Source organism: Loxodonta africana, chromosome 3, assembly GCF_030014295.1.
Source record: "Loxodonta africana isolate mLoxAfr1 chromosome 3, mLoxAfr1.hap2, whole genome shotgun sequence".
In the NCBI taxonomy this organism is placed as follows: Eukaryota; Metazoa; Chordata; class Mammalia; order Proboscidea; family Elephantidae; genus Loxodonta; species Loxodonta africana.
The window spans coordinates 62,976,755-63,003,277 of record NC_087344.1 but is presented as its reverse complement, the minus strand read 5'-3'; the positions used below and the strand labels follow the sequence as shown (position 1 = coordinate 63,003,277).

Sequence of the window (26,523 nt, the reverse complement as noted above, 5' to 3'; positions counted from 1 at the left end):
CTTTCCTGCTGAAAGGCAGCAGGCACTTCTTAACCCACTTTGTGTTGTGAGGCTTCAGTCTGGGGACTGGAATCTCTAATTAGAATTTCCACATTCATCAGGGGGCATCCTTATTTGTGGTAATAAAATGGGGACACGGCATCACCTCCCAAGCCCAGCAGCTGTGCCTCGGACGTTCCCTAACTGCAGTGGGAACAGGTCATGGCGGCTAAGTCACAGAATGCACAACAAATGACAAAAGTTACATTTAATTTACAACGTAATAAAGGTTACAGGTAAAAAGCTACACACACAGCGTGGAAAGGCCTATTACACAAATGTACAAATCTCTGTACAAAGCTCCTACCAACGTTTCCTACCTTTGTCTCCTACGTTTGTTACCCAGGTCTAGTCCTGGAGCTCTGAATAAAGAGAGCTCTCCATCAAGGGGGGAAAAGAGCCTCCAAACCACAACCTAAAAACATCCTCCTAGAGACATCAGTTACTTGCAAAGTGAAATCTTTTCCTTTTTAATTTGCATTGCCCTAACTGATCATATCCTTTAAAAAATTGCCTTCATAACACACTTGGAAAGGAAAGTAATGCCTTAGAGAGTAGAGGACAGTACTCTGAAATCAAACGGGAAACTTTGGCAAATGGAGTGCTCAGGTTTAACAAGAAAAACAGGTAAAGTTCAAACAATACTACAAGTTTAAAACTATCAACCTGTGTCTATGGCACTGGTTACAGACAAAGAGAAATCAAAATGTTCTTATCCGATAGAAAGGAAAGAAGAGAAAGGCCGAACTACTGGACCTCAAAACCACTGACTTCAGGAAAGCATTTCTGAATTAACTGAAGAATTCTAAATCCTCTTTCTGATCAACCTGAGATCCATGGCAACCTTTTGCTACCTCAGATTTGCAAGAACAGTAAATATAAATGAGGCTGCTGGATCCACAAGCCTGGTGATGCTACTGTAACCCCCACAGCTCTGGACTCAACCTGAGGACCTGGAGCCTCTCCCCAGGGATATGTGACTTTAAATAAAAATGATCCTAGAAAGAAGGAGAAAGGAAAAAGGAGGTAATGGAAGGTCTGGGAAAGAGCCAGGGCAGTCTATTCAAAGTATATATATGAACCATTTTCTACATGAAAAGTGTTCTGAAGACAGGTCTTTATGGGATATTTCAACCCTACCCCCAGTTTTAATATTACATGGTTAGGACCCCAGGAGACATTCTGAAAGACAATACTGCACACATGGAAAGTTTGTTTTCCCTAGTTCATTAGCTCCCTCGTCTCCCCTTCCACCCCCTTCCCACCCAACCCCACCCTTCTCCATGACCAAAAATATCAAATCAGTAAGGAAGGTGTGGGCTTCTTGCCCGGCCAAGCCTCTTTTGCATATTTCTTCTTCTTGGGTTCATTTACAGCTTCAGGATTATAGACTGCAGGGTTCGGTGCAGGGTTCATGTTCACTGCTGACGGCACGACAGGAGTCAAGTCCACATCAGGGGCGAGGTTTGGATATGGCATGGGTAAGCCACCAATGAGCGCTGTCCCGTGGATGCCATGTGGCTGGGAGCCTGCTTCACTGTGTGTGGGGGGCAAGCCCCCGTAGAGTCCTCCGCTGAACGCAAAGTTCTGCAGGCGCCTGCTTCCTGATTCCTCTAAGCCCAGGGAGCCAGGGCCTTCCATCCGCTTCTTCTGTGGTTTACAACAAGGAGGGGAGAGGATGGAAAGAGGAGACAAAAGGTGAAGTACAAGAGTGGTGTTAGTTAGCCTTTTTTGTTTCAGCCCTAGAAAAACTGACCTTTGGGAAAGATCTCTAAATCTCATTTACCAGACAATCTATTTCACTGTCCTGAAATTGCAGGGTTTGAAGGGACAGTAGTAATCACCTAACATGACGGTTCCCAAACACTGTTTCACAACATTCTTACCATCCTATGGCAAACTGAGAAAAATGAGGACAGTATGGTTAAGTTTTTCTAAAGTAAAACTTTTCCCATTTAAATAACTCTTCTAAGGTCATATCCGCTACCCCCTCTTTCCTTTTTTGATGTTAAAATGCCCTTTGAGGAAATGGACACTGACAATAGATATTTTCACCTATTAGAGGGGGGAGTGGGTATTTAAAAATTTTTCTTTTGGGGAGTGAAATAAAAAGTTGGCATCTCCATGTTGGGTACCCAATTTTTAAACCTTAATCTGACAGCAAAACAAATCTATAGTGACAGAAAGCAGATTAGTGGTTGCCTGGGGCCGGGTGTAGGAGGTGACTGGCTGCAAAGGGACATGAGGAAGTTTTGGGGAGTTATGGAAACTTTCTGTATCTTAATTGTGATGGTTACACAAATGTATACACCTGCCAAAACCCAAACTGAACACTCAAAATGGGTGTACTTTGTTTTGTGCAAATTATACCACAATAAAATTGACTAAAAGTAAAAATAACTGCTGATTTTGTACTTCAATGACAACAGACCATTCCAAAGGAAAAGGAAGAAAGACAAAAAGAAGAGCAAGAGAAAAGAGCTCAAGGGGAAATATGACATGAATACTAGAGTCACACAATCACACTTTTTGGTACTGGACTAAAACATCGAGTTGATTCCGGCTCATAGTGACCCTATCAGACAGAGTAGAACTGCCCCATAGGGTTTCCAAGGAGCGCCAGTGGATTCAAACTGCTGACCTTTTGGTTAGCAGCTGTAGCTCTTAACCACTACACCACCAAGGTTTCCAAACTCATGAAAGATGCCCCCTAATCCCCATACTCCCTTTTGGATCAGATATTCTAAAGATTTACTAAAAATAAAGCTCTCTATAGCATCTCTAATCAGTGTCAGACCTCTGGCAATCTTTTTACCAATACCTCTGTTAACAGAGATCTTACTGCTTCAAGGGACAGTTTGATCCCTTTCAGGCAGTTCTAGCCGTCAGGCAGATTCCTTCTCATGTTGCGCAGTTAGCACATCTCCGTAACTTCCCCCTCTTGGTTCTTCATCATACCTGATCTTTAAGCCTAATCCATCCCTAGGCTGTCCTTCCTAGCTACATCATTCCTGTTTACACAATACAGGCATGGCAAATGCCATAGGTGCTACAAAGTACTCCAATTATTCCTCTTTCTGACCTAATAGCTTACCTTGAGTCAGAAGAGAAAAGCTAAAGGAAAGTAGGCCTTTATCTGCACCCTTCTGGAAGGCAAATTTATAGACTCACATTGTACCATAATTTACTGCATGTAGCACCAAGCTGCTGGTCACTTGCAGCTTTTCTGTGGTACTACAGGATTCTCTACACACAGGCGAGGCAAAGCATTTCCACAGAATGAAAAACAGGAGAGACGCACAGGATGTTTTAAAACTAAGCACACATTTAACATCCACCTACACATACAAGAGTGGTTTTAAAACCTCGATTGTGCAGCATTTCAAATACTGTTACAGCGTGCTTCCTACCTTGACCGGGACCACAGCAGTTTGTACCATGTTCCGGAAGCGACCAACTGAGGGATCCACATCCTCTGCAAAAAGAGGGGTGGGCAGGGTTAGGTCGGTACTCTACCGGGGGGACAAGGCCATAGGGCTCACTGCAAACAAAGCAATCACGACTGCTTTAATTTTAAAACAGTAAACTATAGCTAATACTTAGTGTTTACTGTGTGCTGGGCCCTGTGTTAAATCCTCACATCAACTCTATGGGTAAGTACTACCATAATAAACATCTAATAGATGAAAACACAAACTGGAGCTTGGAGAAGTAAAGTGACTTGCCCTGTAACCCTGCTGGAAAGTACTAGACCTTATCGATCCCATGTCAGTGATAAAATAATGACATGTCAAGAGATCACACACCCTTCCAAGATCACTCATTAGCAAGTAACAAAATTAGGACTCAAACCAAGGCTTCCAAATTAATCTGGTCTTTTGAGCTGAATAACCTGAACTGTATACAACCAAGACTTTACTAAAGGATCTGAAGCCCCCTGTCCAGGCAGGGTGGGAGAGCAGCTGCCTTTTCACAGCTTCTACCCTTGTTATATTCCACCCTTCGGAGCTCCTAGCTTCACTCACTTGGCAGGGAGAAAGCAGTAAGAGTAAGGAACTTGTTGGCCATCACTCTCATTCCTCATTTACTGGACATCAGCCATGGAAACAAAGGCCAAGCGACTGTCCTGCCTTGAGAAGCTCACAGTTGTAGAGCCAGATAAGCTACAACATGATAGAGGTTCTTTAGAACACATGCAAACAGTGTTCCCGGAGCCCAGAGGAGACGATCGGGCTGGATCACTAAGAATGAACAGGAGTTTTCTCCCTGAGGGTTGAGAAAGTATGTAGAAACAGGCAGGACCAGACTTATCACTATCAGAAAAAACTACTCCAAGCTCCTTTTATCTTAATATAGTGGTAGAAAAAGAATTGTTTTCCTGAGAGATGCTGTAAGTTTTATTTTAAATGCACTGGGGGCCCTTGCTATTTAAAGAAAACCTCCTATGAATCCTTTTGGAAAACAATCACTATTTAACATGAATAATTACTGCTGGGGGTTTACTTGTTTTAACCCTGGCTTTTCACATGTTAAACCCAAACCAAGCCATTGCCTTGTAGTGGATTCTGACTCATAGCCAACTTGTAAGACAGAGTAGAACTGCCCCATAGCATTTCCAAGGAGCAGCTGGTAGATTCGAACTGCCAATCTTTCGCATATTAAAACCCATTGCCATCAAGTCAATTCCAACTCTTAGCAACCCTATAGGACAGAGCAGAACTGCCCCATAGTTTCCAAGGAGCGAATGGTGGATTTGAACTACAGGCCTTTTGGTTAGCAGACGTAGCTCTTAACCACTACACCACCAGAGATTCCCAAATTTGGTACCTTTAAAGAATATACCTGGCAACCAATCTTTGTTCAGTGAATGAATGAATTCTTCATTCATTTCATCTTCTGTATTTCTCACATAAAAATAGACATGATGAGATTAATTCCACGAAAGGGACTTAAGAGACTGTTTAGTCCAGTGGTCCCCAAATGGCTGCTGTTCGTTACGTACAGACTGGAGCTTGTTTTAAAATACACATTTCTAGGAGGTCCAACCTGTGGAAACTTTTTTTTTAATTGTGCTTTAGGTGAAAGTTTACAGAGCAAATTAGTTTCTCATTCAAAAATTTATACAGAAATTTTCGTGACACTGGTTGCAATCCCTACAATGTGTCAGCACTCTCCCCCTTTCCACCCTGGGTTCCTCGTTTTTATTCATCTAGTTTTCCTGTCCTTTCCTGACTCCTCATCATTGCTTTTGGACAGATGTTGCCCATCTGGTCTCACATACTTGACTGACTAAGAAGAACATTACTCATCTGTGTTATTGTTTTGTAGGGCTGTCTAATCTTTGGCTGAAAGGTGAACTTCGGGGGTGGCTTCAGTTCTGAGTTAGAAGGGTATCCAGAGGCCATAGTCTCAGAGGTTCCTCCAATCTCTGTCAGACCAGTAAAGTCTGGTCTTTTTTGTGAATTTGGACTTTGGTCTACATTTTTCTGTCTGGGACCCCCTACTGTGATCCCTGTCAGTGCAGTCGGTGGCGGTAGCTGGGTACCATCTAGCTCTTCTGGGCTCAGGCGAACCCCTGGAAACTCATATTCAATACGTACTGGTGTGAGGTCCAGAAATAAGCTTCCCAGATTGGTCATCCGGCCCTGCCTGAACATTCCCTCGTACATTCACTACTCTGAGGAGCAACAACCCATGCCACTTCGTACACCATCCAAAAGTGAACCTGTAGTCACTGAAACAAATGCCCTAATCTCTCCACAGGAATTCTCTTACTCTTCTAAACATAAGCCAGGATTTTTTTTTTTTTAATGTTGAGCCAGATACTTGGCGCCCACTGGCTCTGGTTTTGCCCCAAGGTCAGCCCTGCAAATATATGAACGACAGTGGCCATGCCTCTGTCAACTTCCTCTCCTTGTGATGGTTCCCTTACATGCGAGGCCTCCAGGGGACCATTTTCCACAACTGTGCTCCTTCAGCTTGAGAGCCTCCTCATCCTTCAGGACGATGTAACACACTTGGGTGAGTTCTGGTCAGAACACAGACCAGTTGGGTTACTGTCCTCCCATTCTTCTATTTCAGTTTTTAATTGTACTTGATTAGTTTCCACACCCCTCTGCTGACTCATAATGTGTTTTCAATTAACTAAATTCCCTAGGTCTTTTCGTTTTCACAAACTGTCACTGGAGCAGGTCCTCTCCATTTAAATAACTGATATTTTGAATCTAAATGCAAGACTTGAAAGTTAGTCTCACTGCATTTTAATGTGGGACGTGTCAGTCTGGGTTCCTTGTTTCCACCCATTGAGATCTATTTTCAAACAAGGTCTTTTTGAATTTCAATTCTATCATCTTTGTATAAACTACGCCTTCCAGTTCTATGTCACGCATCCACCACAGTACCTGAGATATATATGAGTCCAATTAATGAACGCTGAATGATGAAACAAATTGATAAACTTAGTTGCCTTCTCTATATGCTGATGCTCTCATCTTACTGACACTTCCATACAAATTATCCAATAAGTTACTTCCTTACAGAGAGGCAAGTCTTCACTGCAGTTAATGGTACCAGCAGAAAGTTCTCCAACAGTGGAGTTATCAGACTCAGAACTCCATAAAGACAACAATGTTAGGTAGGCTAGGTTGTTTTGAGGTAAAACAGCAAACGCCTATACCTTACTGGAACTTCCACTAGATCAGCAGGAGAATTACACAGGGTCTTTCCTTGAGCCATTTCTTTCACACTATGACTGCATAATGCTTGAATGTTCAGAGTACTCTACCTATGAACTGTACAAAAATATCTCTGAGTACCTGTTATTTTAAACCTTGTTGAGAAATATCACAACTGACCCGCAGGTTGGGTATGCTACTCTCTGAGCCCACAGCTTTTTCCTCAGAAAAACAAGGAAGAAGACACCTTACCTGGGTTGATGATCTCATCATCCTCACTGAAAGTCACCCGTGAGTTCTTCCTTTTCCTCTTTGGCCTCTGAATATCCAGATTCCCTTCCTCAATGGTGAGAGTAGAAATCCGCTTGTTGTGGGCAGTGTTGAACTCTGTCAGGTTCTAGGCCAGGGTTCACAGAGGGAAGACAGGAGTCAGTACACGGGAATTTGGGGGAAATACCAAATAAAGGGCATTTGGAGCTAACTGTGACCTCCCAAGACAGAAGAGACTCTCCTCTCTATTTAGAAGAGATTACCATCCTTAGACTGCAAATACTAACAAGCCTCACCTGACAGAATGTGGCACATCCTTGTCAACTGGTAAGGCAGTGACAGAAGGAGGTGAAGAGCTCTGGGCTGAGACAAGACCATCTGCACAAATCCCTTTAAGGTTTTTTTTTTTAAAAGAAAGATTATCACATCTTCAGGCTGAGAATTAAAGGGAATGTGAATGGGAAGAATGCCAAGAATTGTTTTTAAGTTAAAAAAATAGAGATGAGAAAGGACAACTGGCAGCTTCTTTCCCAGTAGCTCTCACCTTGAAAACTCTAAAGGACACTGCCACTTAATTTTTGGCATTAAATTTTGTCACTCCTTATCCCTGTGCCTGACCCCAATTCTAATTCATAACTATCGATCCATTTCAATAATTAACTTGGCCTTAACACTGCTGCCTGCTTCTTCCCAATCCACAGGACTTGTTCCAATCTGCATTGCAGTTTCAGATATCCCAAGTTTCTTGAGAATGAGGACTCAGAAAGGACCTAGCATATTTAAGTGAAAGACAGAGAAGCAGCCCGGAGGGGAAATGGGCAGAGGTGACTGTTGCAAGGTCTCTAGCTACAAGGGCACTTCTTTAGAACAAAATGATTTCTAAATTATAAGATTTCAATTGTGCTTTTCTTCCCAAGGGTTGGGGAACTGCCCTGATGTACAGGAATAGTAAATACATGTGGGTGGTTAAGGACATGCTTGCATTTGGTTTACCTGAATAGGCCAGTCACACCAATGCAGTGACAGACATGTGAAGGACTACAGCCATGTGAGAAACTACAGGGGTCAGCCTCTAGAAGAAGAAAACCCTAGAACTTGAGAACTATATCATGTAAAATTCGTAGCATTTAAGGCAGCCAGGCCCATAAGACCAAAAGTAGTCTAGTTCTATTCAGGAGATTCCTGGGCTGTTTAGACAGTACCAAAAAAAAAAAAAAAGCTACCTAAATGAATGAAAGCATCAGCTCTCTAAGCCAGCAATGTCCAATAGAACGCTTCGTGATGATGGAAATGTTCTCTGTCTGCATTGCCCAATACAGTAGCCGCTAGCTACATGTGACCATTGAGTGGCAAGAAATGTGGCTAATGGCTACCATACTGGACAGTGTAGTTCTAAGCAGTCAGAGGGAGAGAAAAATTGAACTCCCAGTGTCAGCTTCTAATAGGCAGCAAAGGTACACAAAGACAACTATGAGGGGCTACTGGCAGGGAGACCCAGTTTCTTTGCTAGCCCTGGTCATACATAACCAAACTGAGATAATGCAGTTCCAAAGTGGCAAAGGCCCATTACGAGGCTCAAGAAAACCTCCTGTTGCTAAGCCTCTGGCATTTCAAGCTACACAGAACAGATCCATACTGCAAAAACTAGTGTCCCAAAAGCAAAACAATGACATGGACATGGAATTACATCAAGCTCGGTCTCCTCCTCTGGAAGCCCCAGCAAGCCCTTGAGTTCATCATCCTCTCCACCCATCTTCTCATCTCCTTTCACGGCCGATGGCAAGGTCTGAGGCTTCTCACGTAGAGTGTATGCCCTTGTGGACGCACCAAATGACACTGTGGAATCGATGGGAATTTGCTGAGGCTTGTGAGGTTCCAATCGAATGTGACCCAAGAAAGTGCCGTGTGCTAGGAATAAGCAAATCAGAAATGTAAGGGGAAAAGAAACAAGCCCTGAGTTTCACAAGGGAGAGCATCACCTTCAACTTTCCCACACCAGCTCAGCTCCTCCCAGCACATCGGTGTTGCTTTTTTTTTTTCTTTCTTTTTAAAATGAAAATAGCACCAAACCCACTTCGTATCCCTTATCATGTGTTACAGTGAAAAACTTCTTCATTGAGTCTTGAATCTCTTCAGTGGATTTCTTACACATCTGCAGACCTACTGTTACCTCAAATAACATATACTACTGCTTGCTCTCTGCTGCCAGACAGCCTCGGCTCCATTCTGGGTCCAGCAGGTATGGTCCCAACTGAGCAGTAGCCATGCCCCCCCCCACCCCCCCCACAGCAGGAAACAGGCATCACTGTGGTCTGACCTCTTCAGCCTCAAGTCTAAGGAACATAGGAATTGCTGGCCTGATGGCAATTATGCTTGAGTTTTCCCCAGAACAAGAAAGGAGCCTGGCTGAAACAGGTGAGATGTCAATGCCAAAGCAAGCCAAAATTCTACTGGAAATTCAGAATATTTTTCCATGTCTGCATTCTGTGTGCTATGAATGGAGAGAAAGGATAAATTTGCAGGTAAGCACTTTTGAAACAAGGCAGGTCAATACCATCATATGAACAGATTAGAGGGGTATGTGTCTGTGTGTGTGCGGGGGATGAGGGAGAGGGGAGGGTCAAACATCATCAGCCCAGGAAGCAGGATCCTTTACAAGTTACACAAGCAAAAGGAACAAACTTCAGGGCCCCATGCAACTGTCAACTGCATTTCTGTGGATTGCCACCGGCGAGGTTTAAAATCTCAGTTTAGTGTTATATCATCATCCAGGAAATGCTGGATTTGCCTTTCCAATCATTAGTTGGACTGTGCTCATGGAATTAAAATGGATATTATTAGCAGTCAAAACAAATGTAACTGGGACAAAGAACCTATAATCAAATATTAAAATTTTGCTCAAAACAGTTTTGTTTTAATGTCCTGAACTGATGCTCTACTGCTTTAACGGAGCTAATCATGACTTCTGCTTAAACTGAACCATGATTTATCATGGGCCTTATGAACACCTGGATACCCACAGTCCTTAGTTCATGGTCCTCTTCTCTCTACATTCGGTCATCAATTATCTCAAGAAAACAGGAGAAATTACAGCAATGGAGAAAGGCTAATTTAACCAAATGTAAACTTCTTCCTTAATAAGCGATCAAACACGTTTTCCCAACTGAAGAGCCCAAAGAGCACTTTCACATTGCCCAAGAGGGAATGTGTGAAATTGGCTGTGAGTTACTTACTACTGTTGAGATCTATTAGGAACACTCTCTTCAGATGCTTGTGGTAGACCAAGGCAGCGTGGACCCGAGAGCAAGACTGGTGGTCAATGGTAAAGTCACACAGATCAGGGTTTCTCCCAAATAAGTAATACTTCTTCTCATCAATAATCAGTTTCTAAATAAATATTAAATAAAATATTACTTAAATTTTCTTTCAACAGGTTTTGCCAAAAGCTCTTCCAATCAAACAAGCAGAGGATCTAAGTACCTTCCTGGGGATAAAAAAAAATTATTTCAAGATAAAGGCCTCAAGATATTCAGGGTAAAGAATAATTTACTAAGATAACATTTTTGGAGGGTTTATGTCAATTAATCTCCCCAAATATAGTGCTCAAATGTCTAGTGTTGGTATGAAAACAACTTTTTCTAATTCTATTAGATGAACATGGGCTGCCCCCTAAGAGATCAACAATTCTGTCAAGAGTGGATGTCTTCTGTCCACTGGAAATTTAAGGTCTCCTTGGCTCATAATTTTAGATTAAGCAGAAAGCAAGAAGTACAAAGTCTATAAAGTAATATAGAATGTAGTTTTTAGAAAACATACATTCAAATAAAGATTATCACCTGGTGGTATAAATACTTCTCTGTATTCTAATCATGCTGCCACAGCCCCAAGTATTTTTGGAACCCTCTTTAATAACTGGAATTACATTAAACATTAATTATTCTATGAGCCCCTAAACCCAACTTCATCATCACATTTCACCTTGGACACAAAAAAGTATTGTTGTTTGCCATAGATTCTGACTCACAGCGACCCTATAGGGCAGAGTAGAACTGCCTCACAGGGTTTCCACGACTGAATTTTCACAAAAGCAGATTGCTACATCTGGTTCCCGTGCAGTGGCTGGTAGGCTCCAACCTTTCGGTTCGCATCCGAGTGCTTAATCACTGTGCCACCAGGGCTCCTTCAAAAAAGTATTACTCAGAGTTAACTCTAAATGAGCATCTGCTGTTTCCAGATCCTCACTTCATGGGGCAAAGATTTCCTGTGTTTGGGAGAGGTGGGCGTGAGGACTAACATTTACTGAAGAACTACTACTGCTAGGCATTGAAAACATTGTCCCATCTATTTCTCAAAACAACTCTGTGAGAAATGTATCATCTCTACTGATAACGATAAAAAAACAGCAATGAAGTCACTTGTCCAAGGTGGCCCAGCTGGTTCAGTGGCAGGGTTGGGATCTAACCTCAGGTGTGGTTGAAATACAATGCAAATATTGTAAACAATGAGCCCTTGGTCTGAAACAATTCCAAAACAAGAGCTCCAAAAATATTTTCAGCCACTACTGTGATGCTGGAAAAATTTTAACTATATAACATCCCAATGTAATACAGAAAAAAGGATTTCACAGACCAACAAACTGTTATAAAACTGTTACTGATTAGCATAATTTTGTAAAAGAAAGGTCATTTTAATGGCAAACAAGTAGAAAGGGGAAGGATAACGGACCATTCTTTGAAATGAATTTATCTTAATGAAAAATTCATTATTGCTCTTATTTTTTTCTTAATCTTGGATCAGAAAAGCCTTTGCCACAGATTGGTTAACTCTAAATGAATCATTACTAACACCTCTTCCAATTCTAACGGTCTACAATTTGACCACTTTGAATAACCTTCATCCAGATATGCTGTTTTTCTCCTTTAAACACAAAGTCTCATGAAGCTACAGTTCACACTTCACTCCTCAAATCCCTGAAAGAAGAAGCACAAAGCTGAGTAGAAAAGAGCAGTCAAGTTAGTATGGTACCAGGCTAGGAACCAAGAGGTTTACATATCATTCCCGGCTAAGTCATTGAACTCATAGTGGGCTACTATTTCCCCTATGCTTCAGTATTCCCCTTATAAAACCAGAAATACACCTCATATAAACAGAGTCTTGGCATTGATAAATTAACTGCTGAACACTTATGTGCCACGCACTGTGCTTTGAGCTTTCATCCTCACAACCATCCTATGAAGTGGGTAGGTACTATTATTCCTACTTTTATTGATGGCAAAATTGAAGGACAAAGAAATTAAGTAACATACTCAAGTTCACACAACTAAATATTTTGGGACTGGGTTAGAAATTCAGGTCTGACATTAGAATCTAAGCTCTTTTAACCACTACATTATATACTTTCTTTACTTACATTAAAAGGTGCACCATATGGCATTTTAAGGAGTGAACAAGCACTGTGGGTCACACTCTTAATTTTTCCTTAAACAATCACTTATCCAGTTTCTTTCGAGCTTAGCCTTAGGCTCATTTAGTTGAAGTTAGCCTGGATATGTGGGTCACCTCTGGGAAACCCTGTCCAGCAGTGCCCATCTGCCACTGGGTAGTGTTGATCCCAGGCCCTTGCTGCTGTGGAGCACCTGGCTTTAACAGCTCAATCAGATGGTTACCTCCATGTCTGCTTTGACCCAAATTTTAAGTCTTGGGTTAAAAATAAGAGATAGCTTTAGAACTAAGAGAGAGCCCTGAAATTTCAACATTTTGTTCTCAGTAGGTAATATTCATGCAGACTGAATCTCATTGCATTTCTCATTCATATTTATAAGCACACAGATTATATCCTTAGACACTTAAACTTGCTAACCACAGTACTCTTATTTGATCTCAAGGAAGACAACATATAAGACTACCAGCTCTTGGGATCTAGTACAGTAATAAAAACGAAAACCAAACCCATTGCTGTCAAGTCAATTCTGACTCATAGGGACCCATAGGACAGAGTAGAACTGCCCCCGTAGGGTTTCTAAGGAACGACTGGTAGGTTCAAACTGCTGACCTTTTCATTAGCAGCCGAGCTCTTAACCACTGCACCAGTAGGGCTCCAACATAGTAATACTGACCAAATTTCCATGATTCTAAGGTGCCAAAGACATCAGAGATTTAGGTGCTTGGAAAGGAAGGGAAAAGCCCCTAAATTAAACGTACATATTCACTATTAAAGGCATCCCAATTATGGAAATGTTAAAATGTAGGCAAAAAAACAGTATGTCTTAGAATCAAGGAAATGTGCTAATTCTTAAGACAACAGGCTTCTTCTGTCCACATGAATGAAATAACTCATTAGTTTTTCAATAATCTTTGTGGTCACAAAACCTATGGCCAGTACCACTATAAAAAGTTGTGCCTTTGAGTTATAACTCAGAGTGTGTCTTTACACACTGGGCTTAAAAGACTCATGGCTTTTGTTTTAATATTGCACTTCTTAAACCCAGCTATCACAGCATATCACAAGCCTTCGACATAGGCTAGGACATAGATAGCTCGGTTAGTATCAAGTGCTGCCTAAAACTCTACACATAAGCTCATTTCAGGTCTGTTCCTCTCAAGAATAATAGAGTGATGTCTAAGGATTCTGACTTGACAACTTGTGTGGCACCTCAGCACACGTAAGAGCACTGAAAGACAGTGTCTTCATTATCTAGTGCTGCTATAACTGGAATAACACAAGTAGATGGCTTTAACAAAGAAAAACTTATTTCTCACAGTTCAGAGACTAGAAGTCTGAATTCAGGGTGCTGGCTCTAGGGGAAGGCTTTTTCTTTTTTTTCTCTACTGGCTCCAGAGGAAGGTCCTTATCTCTTCTGAGCTTCTGCTCCTGGGGAATCTTCATGTGGCTTAGCATCTATCTTTCCCTATCTCCATCTCCTTGCCTCATCTCTTTTATATCTCAAAAGACACTGACTCAACACACACCTACACTAATCCTGCGTCATTAGCATAACAAAAACAACCCATTCCCAACTGGGATTATAACTACATGCATAGAGGTGAGGATTTACAACACATATTTTGGGGACACACAACTCAATCCATAATAGGCAGAGAACATTATTAGGTATTGGGAACCAGTAATCAGAGGGGTTTTTGACAAGTACAGTGCTTCAAAAAAAGTTATTTCACAGAGGAATGTGACGTTACCATTTAGGCCAGGCCTCCTTGTCTGTTCCTTCCTGTTGTAAAGATTTACTAAAATCTAGAACCAAAACAGATTCCTATGTCTTCAAACTTCATGCTATTTAGCAACAAATATTCCGGGTCTGAAAAATTGTAATAAAAATGGTTTTACAGACTTTTTAGCTAAATGATTTCCTTGAATAGTCCTGATGTTTTTGTGATCTTTAAGATAGAAGATCCCAGGAAAAAGGGGCTCTGAGTGACTGGCTAGGGGCATGAGGAGTTGACAACAATGGCAGAATTTATTATAACTCATGCCTTAATACTTTGCAAAAATGCTGGGTACCTCCACCACACCCTGAAAGTGACAATGTATTTACAGAACATCCTTCAGGAGTTCTCACAGATAACTTTTCAAGCTAGCAACCATGGAATGCACTGTTTTTATTATATGCACCAAAGAAAAAAACTGCACTCAATAATGGTGCCTTGAACCCAAATTCTAGCTGATCAAGCTATCATAAAATTGGTCTAGGACAAGGAGACTCAGAGCTCCATGAGCTTATTTTTAATTTCTTGGTAAATAAATAGTACCATAAGGATTTTAAAAAATTATGAAACCTAATAACTAATCAAAACTCATGTTTTCTTAAGTCGAATTCCTCTAAACTTTTCCTTTATAGTACTTAGTTATAATTATGTAATTTTTTTGTGTGTATGATTGTGTCTTTTCCCACTGGACTATTTCTTTAAGGACAAGAATCATATTTGCTTTGTTTACTGTTGTAGTCCCTATGCCTAGTACAGTGCTTGAAACACAAGCACTCAATAAATGTTTTGAATGAATTATATTTCACCACCATTTACTTTCTCTTATTTGAGCAAATGTCTTAACTCACTATACTTCTTTGAAAGACCTGACCCTCATAAAAGTAACTTAAAAGTTAAGCTTAATTTCTATCATTCACTTTCTTCAGTTATTGCATTTACCTTGCATCCACCACACGATCCCATGTACTCTCAGAGAGAGGGGCTATGTCAAATTATAAGGCTTTCAGTTTTACTGAGGCCCATGACCTATAAAAACCCTCCGTTTGGAAGGTAAGAGAAGTCATAACAAACTGTGGGAGATATGAGGTTGAATGTGTTATATCACCATGTGCTTTTAATAGAAAAAAAACTCAAGATGAACAAAAGTAGCATTGCTGGAAAACAAAGCACAGGAGAGGGGGTGGAAAATGAGTCACTGGTAGAAATCTTTAGCATGGTGGGAAAAAAGGGAAGACATGTATTTCCCATACCTCAATTAGTTTGTCTCCTTTGACTACATCCAGATGTAAACCGGGTGGAGGCTTACCTGCCCTGAAAAATAAGAGTGAAAAAAGCATTTTCAGGATGAGTTCATAAATCCTATTCACAACCGTCCCATTCAACCTCACAGCTCTCCTACCAGTCTATAATTAGTTCATGTTCAAACAGAAACGTCACCTCCTTCACTGTTATTACAGCTCCTTTCTACATTTGACACTTACTTCCCCAGTGATTCAATTGCTCTAAAACAGATTTTAGCGGATCTGTATTTAGATCACACCAAAGAAATCTATATTTTAACACTGGGTATCTACTTTGGGAGAAGCCCTGGTGACACCGTGGTTAAGTGCTCAGCTACTAACCAAAAGGCAGGCGGTTCAAACCCACCAGCCGCTCCTTTGGAGAAAGATGTGGCAGTCTGCTTCTGTGAAGATTTACATCCTTGGAAACCCTATGCGGCAGATCTACTCTGTCATACAGGGTTGCTACGGATCAGAATCCACTCAATGGCAATGGGTTTTGGATTTATCTACCTCAGAGAGAAAGCAGCAGAGTGCAAGTACTATAGCCCTGTTAGTCTGATCATCTGGAGTTTGAATCTAAGATTTAACATAAAAAGGCGGAAGAAATCAATTGGTGTTTTGGGCTGATCATGATTAGTCTCATCACAGAATAAGCAGAGAATACTGACCTGAGCTCTGAGAACGAATCACTGAAGCACAATTAGGGAGCTAGGGCAACCCGCTAGCTTCATGCCCATGATACCAGGTATCAAATGAGTACAAGAGATATCTGTTGCCCTTGAATAGGTCCTTCTACAATGCCATGATTAAGGGAACTTTTCTCTGTACTCCTACAGCCATACCATTCAAGAGGCACACACACATATCAAGGTACCTATACAATGCCTGGCACACACCAGAGCCTGAGGTACATGTATCTAAAACAGTCTCTTCTACCTACAAGTTTGCTCTTCTGTTCAAAATCAATGCAGTGAGGGACCAAAATGGACACAGAATATATAGACTGAAGCAACTGGATGTTACAAAGTGCAAAGGGGCCCAGAAAATAGCCACACATTCATTTGCTTCCTTGAATTTGCTCCTCTGACGTTTAAGAATGAATAACCTTGCCAGAGTCCCTACATTCACACCTGAAAATGTATTCTTGCCCAATTTAATTGAAGATGTAACACAGTCATCTCACAATCCTGCCCAACCCCTCTGTGGCAGTTGCCGAAAGGACAGGACACTGGACAAAAAACCTAGGTAAAAGAATATTATATCCAAAGCATACTTTGTGAGATTCTACTATGTGCCTGGCCCAGGCCTAGGTGCTGGGAATACAAAGATGCATCAGACAGTCCTTGCCCTTGAGGATCTCAATATAACGGAGTCAGAGACGTCACGCACAAACACACAGTGTTAAGAGCTACAGCAGAAATAGCTCTAACTCGGGCGTGTGTCCTCACAAGGCAATTCATATTTATTCATCTTGAATCCCAACTCAAAGACTAAATTATTCCCAAGAACTTGTGATGGGTGGGAGAGGCTCATTCCATTACTGATGCTCACTTGAGCCCGGCTTCGAGCTGGTCGCTAAGAACACGGGGGTAGGTCAAAACTGTCCCTGTCCTCAGGGAGCTCCCACTCTGCGGGAGAAAGGCAAGTACCGCACGGGGACGCAGCGACGAGAGTGATGCGGGGCTCTGGTGTTGGACTGGGGTCGGCAAGCTGGCTCGTGCGCGCTCGGGACGCACAGCATAGGGGCAGGTACGGTGCTCCAGAAGAGCACCAGGCACTCAGTCAGGAGTTGGGGTAAGTTCGGGGTCGAGGTCCCTAAGCGCCCCAGACATCGGTTGATCATCCAAGTGGCTGCCTGAGCGAGCACCCTAGGGCCCCCAACCCTGGGTCTCCTCAGTTCCTGGGCCCGGGCTCCAAGCTCCCCGTTCCTCCACACGCCGCCCGGCCCGGCGTGGCACATAGCGTTCCTTCAACCAGTCCCAGGGCCTCTGAGCCATTCAGCTCGCCACGAGAGATAAGCCGCCCTTCCAGCCCAACCTAGCTTAGTCCAGGCCAATTCAGCCCTGCCTGCCCCGACACTCACCAGGTCGGGCAGTCGAACAGCGGGAGGCTAGAGCCGGAGTTCGCGGCTGCCGCCATCTTGCGTCTCCCCCTCCCATTTGGCGGGCCCGAAGCACGCCGGGAAACTGGAAGACTAGGAGGGGAGAGGCGACATCCCAGCAGCCTGTGCGCGTGCGCGCGCACGCACTCCTGCAGCGCTCACAGTGGTGGTGGAGATTGGGAGTCGATTTTAAGGTGTTTTTTTAGGTGGTGTGTCTACTCTGGAAGTCTCTGAAGGCGGGGGCTTTCCTTGGCCGAGAGGTGTCTGAGAAAAAAGGGCTCGTAGGGAGTGGTATCCTGTCTCCCCTACGTCCTTCTGCAGACACAGTCCTGGACTCCAAAATCTTAGGAACTCTGTAGTCTCGGGCTGCACCGTTAGCCTACCACCTCCAATCTGGAGAGAAACTAGAGGGCAGAGCTCACAGAGTCTGTTTTTCCTCTTTGTGCCGTTTAAGGAAAAGCTGCACCTTGCTCACTTCCGCCTGTCCAATTCAAGCCTGGGCCTTGGACTAAGAAGCTGCCTTAGGGGTTTATGAAAACTCTGGACAAGCCGGAGCCAGGAGCAGCTCTAATCGGGAGCCAGGTGTCCTTGGCCCAACTCTTCACTGTGCATTGCTGAAGTTGTTAATAAGGTTTTGGCCCCTTTGGGTTTTTTGCTTTTGATCATATTGCACTGTGGGCGGTGCAAATGATTGTGTGCTTCAGCTGTTAAACAAAAGGTTGGAGATTGAGTCCACCCAGAGGCACCTAGGAAGAAAGGCAATCTTTTAATCTACTTCTAAAAATCAGCCTTTGAAAACCCTATGGAGCACAGTTGTGCTCTGACACATACGGGGTTGTCATGAGTCAGAATTGAGTCCAGAGCAAAAAAAAAAAAAAAAGTGTGGGGAAGCATTGGGATTGCTGGCCTGCCCTAGACCACTAGCAGCTAAGAGAGACCATCAGCAGGGCCCGTGGTTGTAAATGGCTTTGTTCAGTGCTTACTTATCTGGCCAAGTATGTATTTTATAAGGATCATTTAATTTACTCATAACACTCGAGATAAGTATTATGATTCCTGAAGAAAGGCTCAGAGAGTGAGTTGCCCAGCCTCATCCTAGAGTAAGTGGTGAGTGGGACTCAGACCTAAGTCTGTCCAATGCCAAAGGCCATATTCTTTAATCATTACTATCTCTCATAACCTAAATGTTGGTAAAATATTATGCCCAGCACCTTTTTGCTTTTGTAGAAAACTTGGTAGGATTATCTGAACTGCATTTTTTTCTTTTTAAAGAAGTCAATGGTAAAATGAATGATCACCCAGGAAGAGTCACTGCACAGACAGTTAAGGAATCTCTTTCTATGATGGAGTTATTTTTCTTCATTCCCTGCTGCTGTTCCTCTAAATCTTAAATCAGCCTGTTTAAAAGATTTTGCCCTTGGTGAAATCTCTAGGCCTCAAGATTTAACTGCAGCATAACATTAATTTGGATTTAAAAAGTATAAACTCTTAGGCAGGTTGGAGAATCGCTGTTTCCCTGGTCTCCAAAAGCACAATAAACTCATCCAGCAAAGATGTTAACATATCGGATCACTTACCAAATGACCTGTTCACATCCTCCTTTCCAGCCTTGCAATTCTAAAGTAAAACTAGATGGATGGGAAGATGGGAAAAATACAAATTCTAAACTGGATTTGAGAAAACAGGAATTCTATGGCTCCCTCCTTTGAGCACAAGGACATAATTTTTAAGAAGAAAATAATGCTCAAAATATGAAAGAAAATAATGCTCAAAAATGCTTTAAGTGTACAATCTACAGGGATTGTACGGCCCTTTGAAGTTCCATGCTCTTTTCAGGCAAGAGGTGGTGGTTAAGCCATTTCTGGCTATTAATAATGATAAAATCTTGTCCATTTTGCCTTTTAGTTTCTCAGCTGGTGTGTGTGGTTTTAATCCCTGCTAGTGCTGACTATGGGTCCCTGGGTGGCACAAATGGTTTGTACTCAGCTACTAACCTAAAAGTTGGTGGCTCGAACCTACCCACCAGTACTGCCAAAAAAAGGCCTGGCAATCTGCTTCCATAAAGATTATAGCCTTAGGTGTTACTCTGTAACACGGGACGGTGGGGTCACCATGAGTAAAAATTGACTCGATGGCAACAGGTTTTTTTTTTTTTTTCAGTGCTGACTATACTTCCAAAAAATCCATATTCTTACCCTTATAATTCTCTATTCCTCGGACATGTTCCCTGTTTCCAGCACAGCTGATATTCACACTGGCCCCTGATGCAGTGGTACCTTATACTTACCTAACCCCTTATAAAGCAAAATGCTCTTTGTTTGGGCACCAATGATGTCAGCAAACTGGAGGGCAGCAGTCTAGGCCCTTAAATTTTTGATATGGAAAGACTGATGAGCTAGCTGCCTTTGAATATTGGTATTGCAACAAAAAGATTAATTCCTTAGCCTTTGATAGACTTCCTTAGATTAGAATCTAAAGACATCAGGAGTATATTAATGTCAGGAAAAAAATTTTAAAGCATCTTTGATATGATTTATGAGTGCTCAAATGGAGACACTGGAAAAATAGTGTGTGTGTGGTATATGTGTGTATAGATGGTACAAGCAAGCAGGAGGCTTCACTTAGCATGGTGGTGAATGAAGCGAAGTTTAGAAGGTACTGATGGAAGAAAAGGAGTTCATGAAAGGTTGGGCAGACACTGCCACTCCTCCAGGTGTTTAGGGAAGGCTTCCTGGAAGAGGGATGAGCAGAATGGCCTGTATCAGTGATACTGTGGCACAGAGGCAGTGTATTATTACTGTCTAAAGGTGTGGTTTTGAAGGCTGAGTGCTTGAAATTAAATCCTGGCTCTATCACTTATAAGTTGTGTGACTACGGGTAGGTGAATTACTACTATGGCTCAGTTTCCTGATCCATAAAACGGGGACAAGAAAAATACCCCTCCTAGATGGCTTCATGGGTGTGAGATAATAAAGCATTCGGTTTTGTAACTTATTGATCAGGAGGGTTCAAATACTACCCCACAGATGACCATGTGCAGAACACCTCCTCAAGCCTTTAAATTCCTGTATTAGACTGCCATTCCTGGCCTCAGCTTCCTTGGTTGTAAGATGATGGGGCTAGCCTAGATGCATGGTTCACAGATTTGAGAGATGTCATAGATCAGTTAAAAAAATAATAATAATAATATAGCAAAATCAACTTTTATTTTGCCACCTAAGGAGATTTAAAAATGAAGACTGCCATCTAACATTAGCATCTTTTCATTTTTATTATCTTAAAATGTCCTTTTTAAAGAGTTGGAAGAATATTAGGCCACACTCAGATGGTACTTCAAAAAACCCACTACATAATTTTCTTATTTCTCTACGGACTGGTAAAAACTTGGTCTTAAATCACAGTCCTGCACTGAAAGTTCTACTGTCTTTTTTTTTTAAAAAAAGGGACACATTATTAATCAAATTTCATTTTGGTAAAATATTAAAATGAACCACTCAGTTGGCCTAAAAGTAGGACCAGGGGTTGAGAATCCAAACCTTTCAAATTATTTCCTGATTAAATAGAGATTCTAAAGTAGTTGCATTTTGTAGATCTAGAAAGTAGTAATGAAAAATCCTTTGAAACTTTAGGGATACACTAAACATGCTTGAAAAGCAGGCAGGAAGTCCCTGATTCCTAGCTCTAGGGAACAAGACGGACTGAAATTCAAGTTCAGTTCTGGTCTGCACTTAGTGACTGAAAGCAAGTTTCATTCCCATGACTGAGGACAACCTCTGGACAGTAAGACAGACTGAAGAAGCCTCCAGATGATTTACTTTGCACTGACTGAATAGTAATTTCATTCTGACATTCTTGTCCAATGGTACAAGGCAGTTTAAGTTTAGCTTCAGAGCTAGACTGAGCATTGCTGCAAGGGAACCTCCCTCACCACCTAGGAACATCAGTCTGGGGTCTAGCAAGCTCTTGTTCTGGAACATTACCAAATGAAGTGGCCAGCAGGATATTTCTACTTTATCCTATACCATACCTATACCTCTGCCATACCGCAAGATCTGCCCAGTACTCCTAGAATGTTCCATAAAGGAAGAATAATGGAAGGAGAAAAGGGGAAGAAAACAGGAAAGGAATACAGAGGTGAACATACAATTTGTATGTTCAGACTAAACCATGTGCTCCTTATAATGGAAGAATTCTATAACTGGAAAAAAGATATTGAGAAAACTTGAGGCCTGTGGGTTAAGTGACCTGTTCAAAGGCCCATAGCAAGGTAATGGCAGAGCTAAGATTCTCCAGGTCTTCTGCACCCCAGTCTAGTTTTTGAATTCCAAACCAATGGTTTTCAACCATGATTGTACATAAAAAATTACCTGGAGCTTTTAAATATCCCTATGTCCAGGCTATATTCCAGACTAAGTTAGAAGCGTGGGCAGGAGGACGTAAATATCAGTATTTTTTCTAAGTTTCCAGTGTGAAGCCAAGGTTAAGAACCACTGTCCTAGACCATGGTGCCCCAAAGATGATCAAGACACAGATCAGGAGGATTCTGTGAATATTTTTATTAAGACCATCTAGCAGAACCCCTTTGGAAACTACCACAAATTCTAGGTCAAACTCATCTCTGCTCTCCATGACCACCATTACAACTACCACTGGATTACACAGTATTATAGAACAGAACTATAGTTAACTTTATTTTACCCAAATTCAAATGTTTTTTCACAATAACGACTTTTTTCTTCCCTGGAGAGTTACAAATGATGTATCCAAGTCCAGCTGTAAGGGCCAGTGATGACAGAACCAAGGAAATAGATCTGAAGCTGCTGCTTGGGCCACCGTGCCACCCCAACAACTCCATCCTGTTTTTCAAGGAAAGGACTGCAGCAGCACCTATCCCACCCCCAAACCAGCCCTCACCTGGCCTCCAAGGAGGGTTGCAGGTCTCAATTTTTCTGACAGCACATAACCTAATACCTACCTTATTAGGATGTCAACTCATAAAAACTTACTACAAAAGCTTTAAAAATGTTTATTTGTATTAATTGGGTGGAATGGTGCAACAGTGCAAAGAAACTTATGCAGGTGGGTCATTGTTTCCATGCTGTTCACATTAGTTTTAGTAAAAGAAGATTGAGTAACATTAAGCAGAATGGAAGAAAGGAATATAAATATATCCAGGGTAGCCAAATCCTTCAATTCACTAAAGAGTGAACTGAAATCATTGGCCAGATTCACATTTATATGAGAGCCTAAAGAAATTATGATCCCTTTAACTGCTCTAGGCCTGTGAGAAAAGGGAAGTGGATGATGTTTATATTACAAGACAGCAATCTTTCATTGAAACGTTTTTGTGTGTGTGTCTAAAACTATGCATGGAGAGATTAATCTCTTGTTCATAAATTAGGATAAATCTAATATTACTATTCCAAACCAGTAGTATTTACAAAAATGAACTTCTTTGCTTTATCACGAGGCTCACGGGACTAAATTTTAAACCAACCTCAGTCTAGCTTTTAAACTCTCCCTCCCATCAAATGCCCAGCAACCCTTATGGGGTAGGGAGCAGCCCTTTGACAGCAATATTCATCATTCACCAGGAATGTAGAATCACAAGTGAACAACAATCACGAAAAGATTAAATCATTCCAAACAATTCCTATCTGCTTTCCAAAAGCATGCTTTGTCTAATTTTCCCTTTCTATACAGACAGGTAAGAGAGGGACCCCACAGTGTATAGTAATGTTAATTAAATTAACCTCTTCAAAAAGTGACAAGATGGCTTAATGTGCATAAGGATGAATTGCTCTAGATGATCCTAGCAGATAATAAATTTTAAACCCAACTTAATAACATGTACCCCAACAACTGACCAGCTCAGACAGAGCCTTCTCATTTAATCTGGATCCCATGGGCAATTTTTTACTTTCCAGTTAAATGCAGTGCCAAAATCTTTCAAAGCAGACAGAGAATAGGCTTCTTAGAAATTCAAATTAAAATGTTAAATAATAAAAATTGCTGGCATATTATACAGTTTCTGACAGACTCCAATATGCCGGCTGCCAGAAAGTAATTCTATTTCAGTTGCTAGTAACAAGGTAAAGTGTACACATAAAAAGACAATATTACAAGACTGTAGTGTCACCTGTCAAAAGAAGAGCATCTAGAATGGAATCTTCAGTATACACTTGGGAAGAAGGGCAATCAAAATACGAGAGAAAGCAAAAATCCACATAAGTTAATTCCTAATTTGAAAAATCAATAAAATGTATACATAAATTGATAAATACTATCTCCATTGGTCACTAATTCCTATGACTAGTTAGTAGTTTCTAACTAAATTATTACAGGACGTTCTGGTGTACGCTCTTTTCTTGTGATCAGTTTGTTCTGGCAAGATACCAACAAGCCCTCACCCTTGAAAACAGCTCAGCGAAGAAGGTTCTGAGGCAATCACTTCATTTAGAAACTAGCCAGATAATTAATCCCAAGATTAAAATAACCACTGACAGGACAAGCACCAGGATACAGATCTTCTTGCGAGATTTTTTCTGAGGAAAGAAATATGTAGAGAAGGTATTCGTGAAACAATTTTTTTTTTAAATATCTAAGACTCCAAAAGTGCTTCATAACTCTGCCTCCTTGTGATTAAAATTAAGTCTATCCACGCACGAATATGCAGAGACCTTCTCAAAATCTCTCAGCATTTACCAGTAGTGCAAGTTTTAATTCCAGGTCCCCAAACACAATTTTTCTAAGGAGCTGTTTATACCAATGCTGGTAGGCACTATATACAACAAAATAAGTTATTTATACATATGTGCATGTGTTTTTAAATAAAAGTTTTCTGCCTACTATAATATTTTATGTTCCTTGTAAAGATTGTAGACAAGTAGAAGGAAGAGAAAATAATCACCCATAGATAAAACTGTTGACATTCTGATTGTTATTTCTTTCTGATCTTTTATCTATGCATACTGTTATGTGACAGAATCGGGATCATGCTGTAGGTTTCCGGTTTTTCATACTTACTGTTTTAGCATACAATTTTCTCTATTTTATAAGCTCTTCATAAACATCTCTTTTAATGCCCACATAATATAACATTGAGTGGATGTATATACTTTAATTATTCCTTTACTGTTGGACACTAAATCATCACATGGTTTTTAAAGGAAACACTATTTTTAAACACACATTTCTGTAAGAACATTTTCAGGTAAAATACAGCTATCCTGGGAACAGGAGAAATGAATGAGGTGCTATTTATTTCTAGAAAGCCATGCAACACCAAGTTGAGGGGAAAGGAGAAGAGCCTCATTCACAATAATTTGAGATAAAGACCCAGGTCAAAGTCGTAAGATTGGAGTTTCAACTAATACGTAGAATCTCACTTTACAGAAACAGCTCCATAATGATTAACCTCTATTTATTCATAGATAAGGTCCCTAGGTGGCACAAATGGTTTGTCCTCAGCTACTAACCCATAGGTCGGCAGTTCATACCCAGCAGTACCTTGGAACAAAGGCCTGGAGATCTGTTTCCATTAAGATTAGAGCCAAAAAAACTCTATGGAGCAGTTCTACTCTATAACACATGGGGTCGCCATGAGTTGAAACTGACTCGACAGCAACAGGGTTTGTTATTCATAGATAAATAACAGGACGACTCTACATCCATCCTCTGTGGCAACAGTCAACATAAATTATCTATGAAGCCCTACCTTAATGTACCTATTAGTATATTAGCTGAAAGAGTTTTCAGCTGTTTAGGATATATAATTTGTCTTATGGAAGATTTAGGTGTCATGCTAATTTATGGGGTTAGCTTTGTAGCTAGGTGGCTTCTGTGTAAAAGTTTATTCAAGGTTTGATGCCTTGTAGATCTATCTGCAAAGGAAAATACTAAAAATGGAACTGGGACTGCAATTTTGACTACTTGTCTCCAGCTTAAGCCTAAGCAAGAGGCTGTAGCTGTTCTCAATGTGTCAGTGTACTGTGATGGCCCATAAAGTCTGCAGCACACAGAGCCTTTCATTGGTACCTGCTTTTACCTGATAGTAAGCAGCACGTTGTAACTGATCAGTGGCCCTTTCGACATGCACCTCCGAGCTTTCCACGTTGGCTTCTATGCTGTCTGCAAAAAGAAGAATAAGTGGATATTTTACCACACTCACATGTTTAAAAACCAACAATTTAGCAGACTTCTGATGTTACGCGGCCTGATTTCAACATTACCATTCCAACCATCCAGCCAGGAAATCAAAAGTTACTAATCCCATAAAAAATAGCTCTATTCTTTGATAATAAATGTTGAAGTATTTCAGGGTAAAGAGCTATGAAGTATGCAACTCACCTACAAATGGTTCAGAAAAAATTATGTATATATGTAGAAAGAGACAGAAACAGAGGGAGGCAGGGAGAGAGTGAATAATAAAACAAATGGGGTAGAATGTCATTAAAAGGTGAATCTGGGCAAAGGGTATAAATAAGTTCCTTGTACTATTTTTATTTTTGCAACTTTTTGTAAACTTGCAATTATTTCCAAATACAAAGCTTTTTTCCTTAAAGTTACTAATTCCAAAATTGTGCAAGTTTCTGGAGCTGAAAGCTGGGAAATGACAGCTATTTCCCTAAGCAGTCAAAGATTTATCAGAGGCTATGGGAAATGAATGGGGCTGAGTATTCAAGAAGGTCTCACCATAGCTTGTACGTTTGACAACATAAGAAAATTGCTAATAAAATGAGTTTAGTAATTTTTTTAAATGGCATTCCTAAACTTTACAGCTGATATGTCATACTGACTGCTCTTCACACAAATGCAGTACTATCAACTCACCTGGAGGTTAAAGGTATCGATAATACATACCAATCATATCACCTTGGTCATGGATCATCATGGCCAAATCTTTAAATATCTGATTAACATCCAGAATGTCAGC

At 41.1% G+C, this 26,523-nt stretch overlaps 2 protein-coding genes and 1 non-coding gene across 5 annotated transcripts in view; all 3 read right to left on the bottom strand.

Moving 5' to 3' along the window:
• Nucleotides 1–234: 234 nt before the first annotated feature.
• PPP1R8 (protein phosphatase 1 regulatory subunit 8) lies at nt 235–26,480 on the bottom strand. Of its 3 annotated transcripts, XM_064281562.1 has the most exons (8): nt 26,451–26,480; nt 25,636–25,718; nt 15,455–15,515; nt 10,217–10,370; nt 8,671–8,891; nt 6,966–7,110; nt 3,450–3,514; nt 235–1,689 (listed from the first exon to the last, which is right to left on the bottom strand). In XM_064281562.1, exons 2-8 carry the CDS (start codon nt 25,680–25,682, stop codon nt 1,336–1,338), a joined length of 1,047 nt encoding a protein of 348 aa, XP_064137632.1. In that variant the 5' UTR covers nt 25,683–25,718; nt 26,451–26,480; the 3' UTR covers nt 235–1,335. The 3 variants fall into 3 exon arrangements, with proteins under 3 accessions (XP_064137632.1, XP_064137631.1, XP_064137633.1); XM_064281561.1 differs by lacking the exons at nt 25,636–25,718; nt 26,451–26,480 and adding an exon at nt 17,571–17,695; XM_064281563.1 differs by lacking the exons at nt 15,455–15,515; nt 25,636–25,718; nt 26,451–26,480 and adding an exon at nt 14,178–14,296.
• On the bottom strand, nt 13,376–13,540 carry LOC111752092 (small Cajal body-specific RNA 1). The gene has a single exon (XR_002787110.1). It is a non-coding gene; the product is annotated as a small Cajal body-specific RNA 1 (non-coding RNA).
• STX12 (syntaxin 12) overlaps nt 19,729–26,523 on the bottom strand; it is a 42,313-nt gene continuing 35,518 nt past the window's right edge. The window contains exons 7-9 of the mRNA XM_003415267.4: nt 26,451–26,523; nt 25,636–25,718; nt 19,729–24,133 (exon numbers count right to left, since the gene is read on the bottom strand). Of these exons, the coding sequence (XP_003415315.1) occupies nt 24,041–24,133; nt 25,636–25,718; nt 26,451–26,523 (249 nt within the window). The 3' untranslated portion in view covers nt 19,729–24,040. The remainder of the gene's footprint in view (nt 24,134–25,635; nt 25,719–26,450) is intronic.

Excerpts from the sequence above, each read along its gene's own strand:
- PPP1R8 (XM_064281561.1), bottom strand. The coding sequence starts at position 17,626 with ATGGCGGCAGCCGCGAACTCCGGCTCTAGCCTCCCGCTGTTCGACTGC. Across the intron at positions 10,371-15,454 it reads AAGGAGACAAACTAATTGAG|AAACTGATTATTGATGAGAA; the intron begins GTATGGGAAATA and ends ATATTTATTTAG. Across the intron at positions 1,690-3,449 it reads CTGCTGTGGTCCCGGTCAAG|AAGAAGCGGATGGAAGGCCC; the intron begins GTAGGAAGCACG and ends TGTAAACCACAG.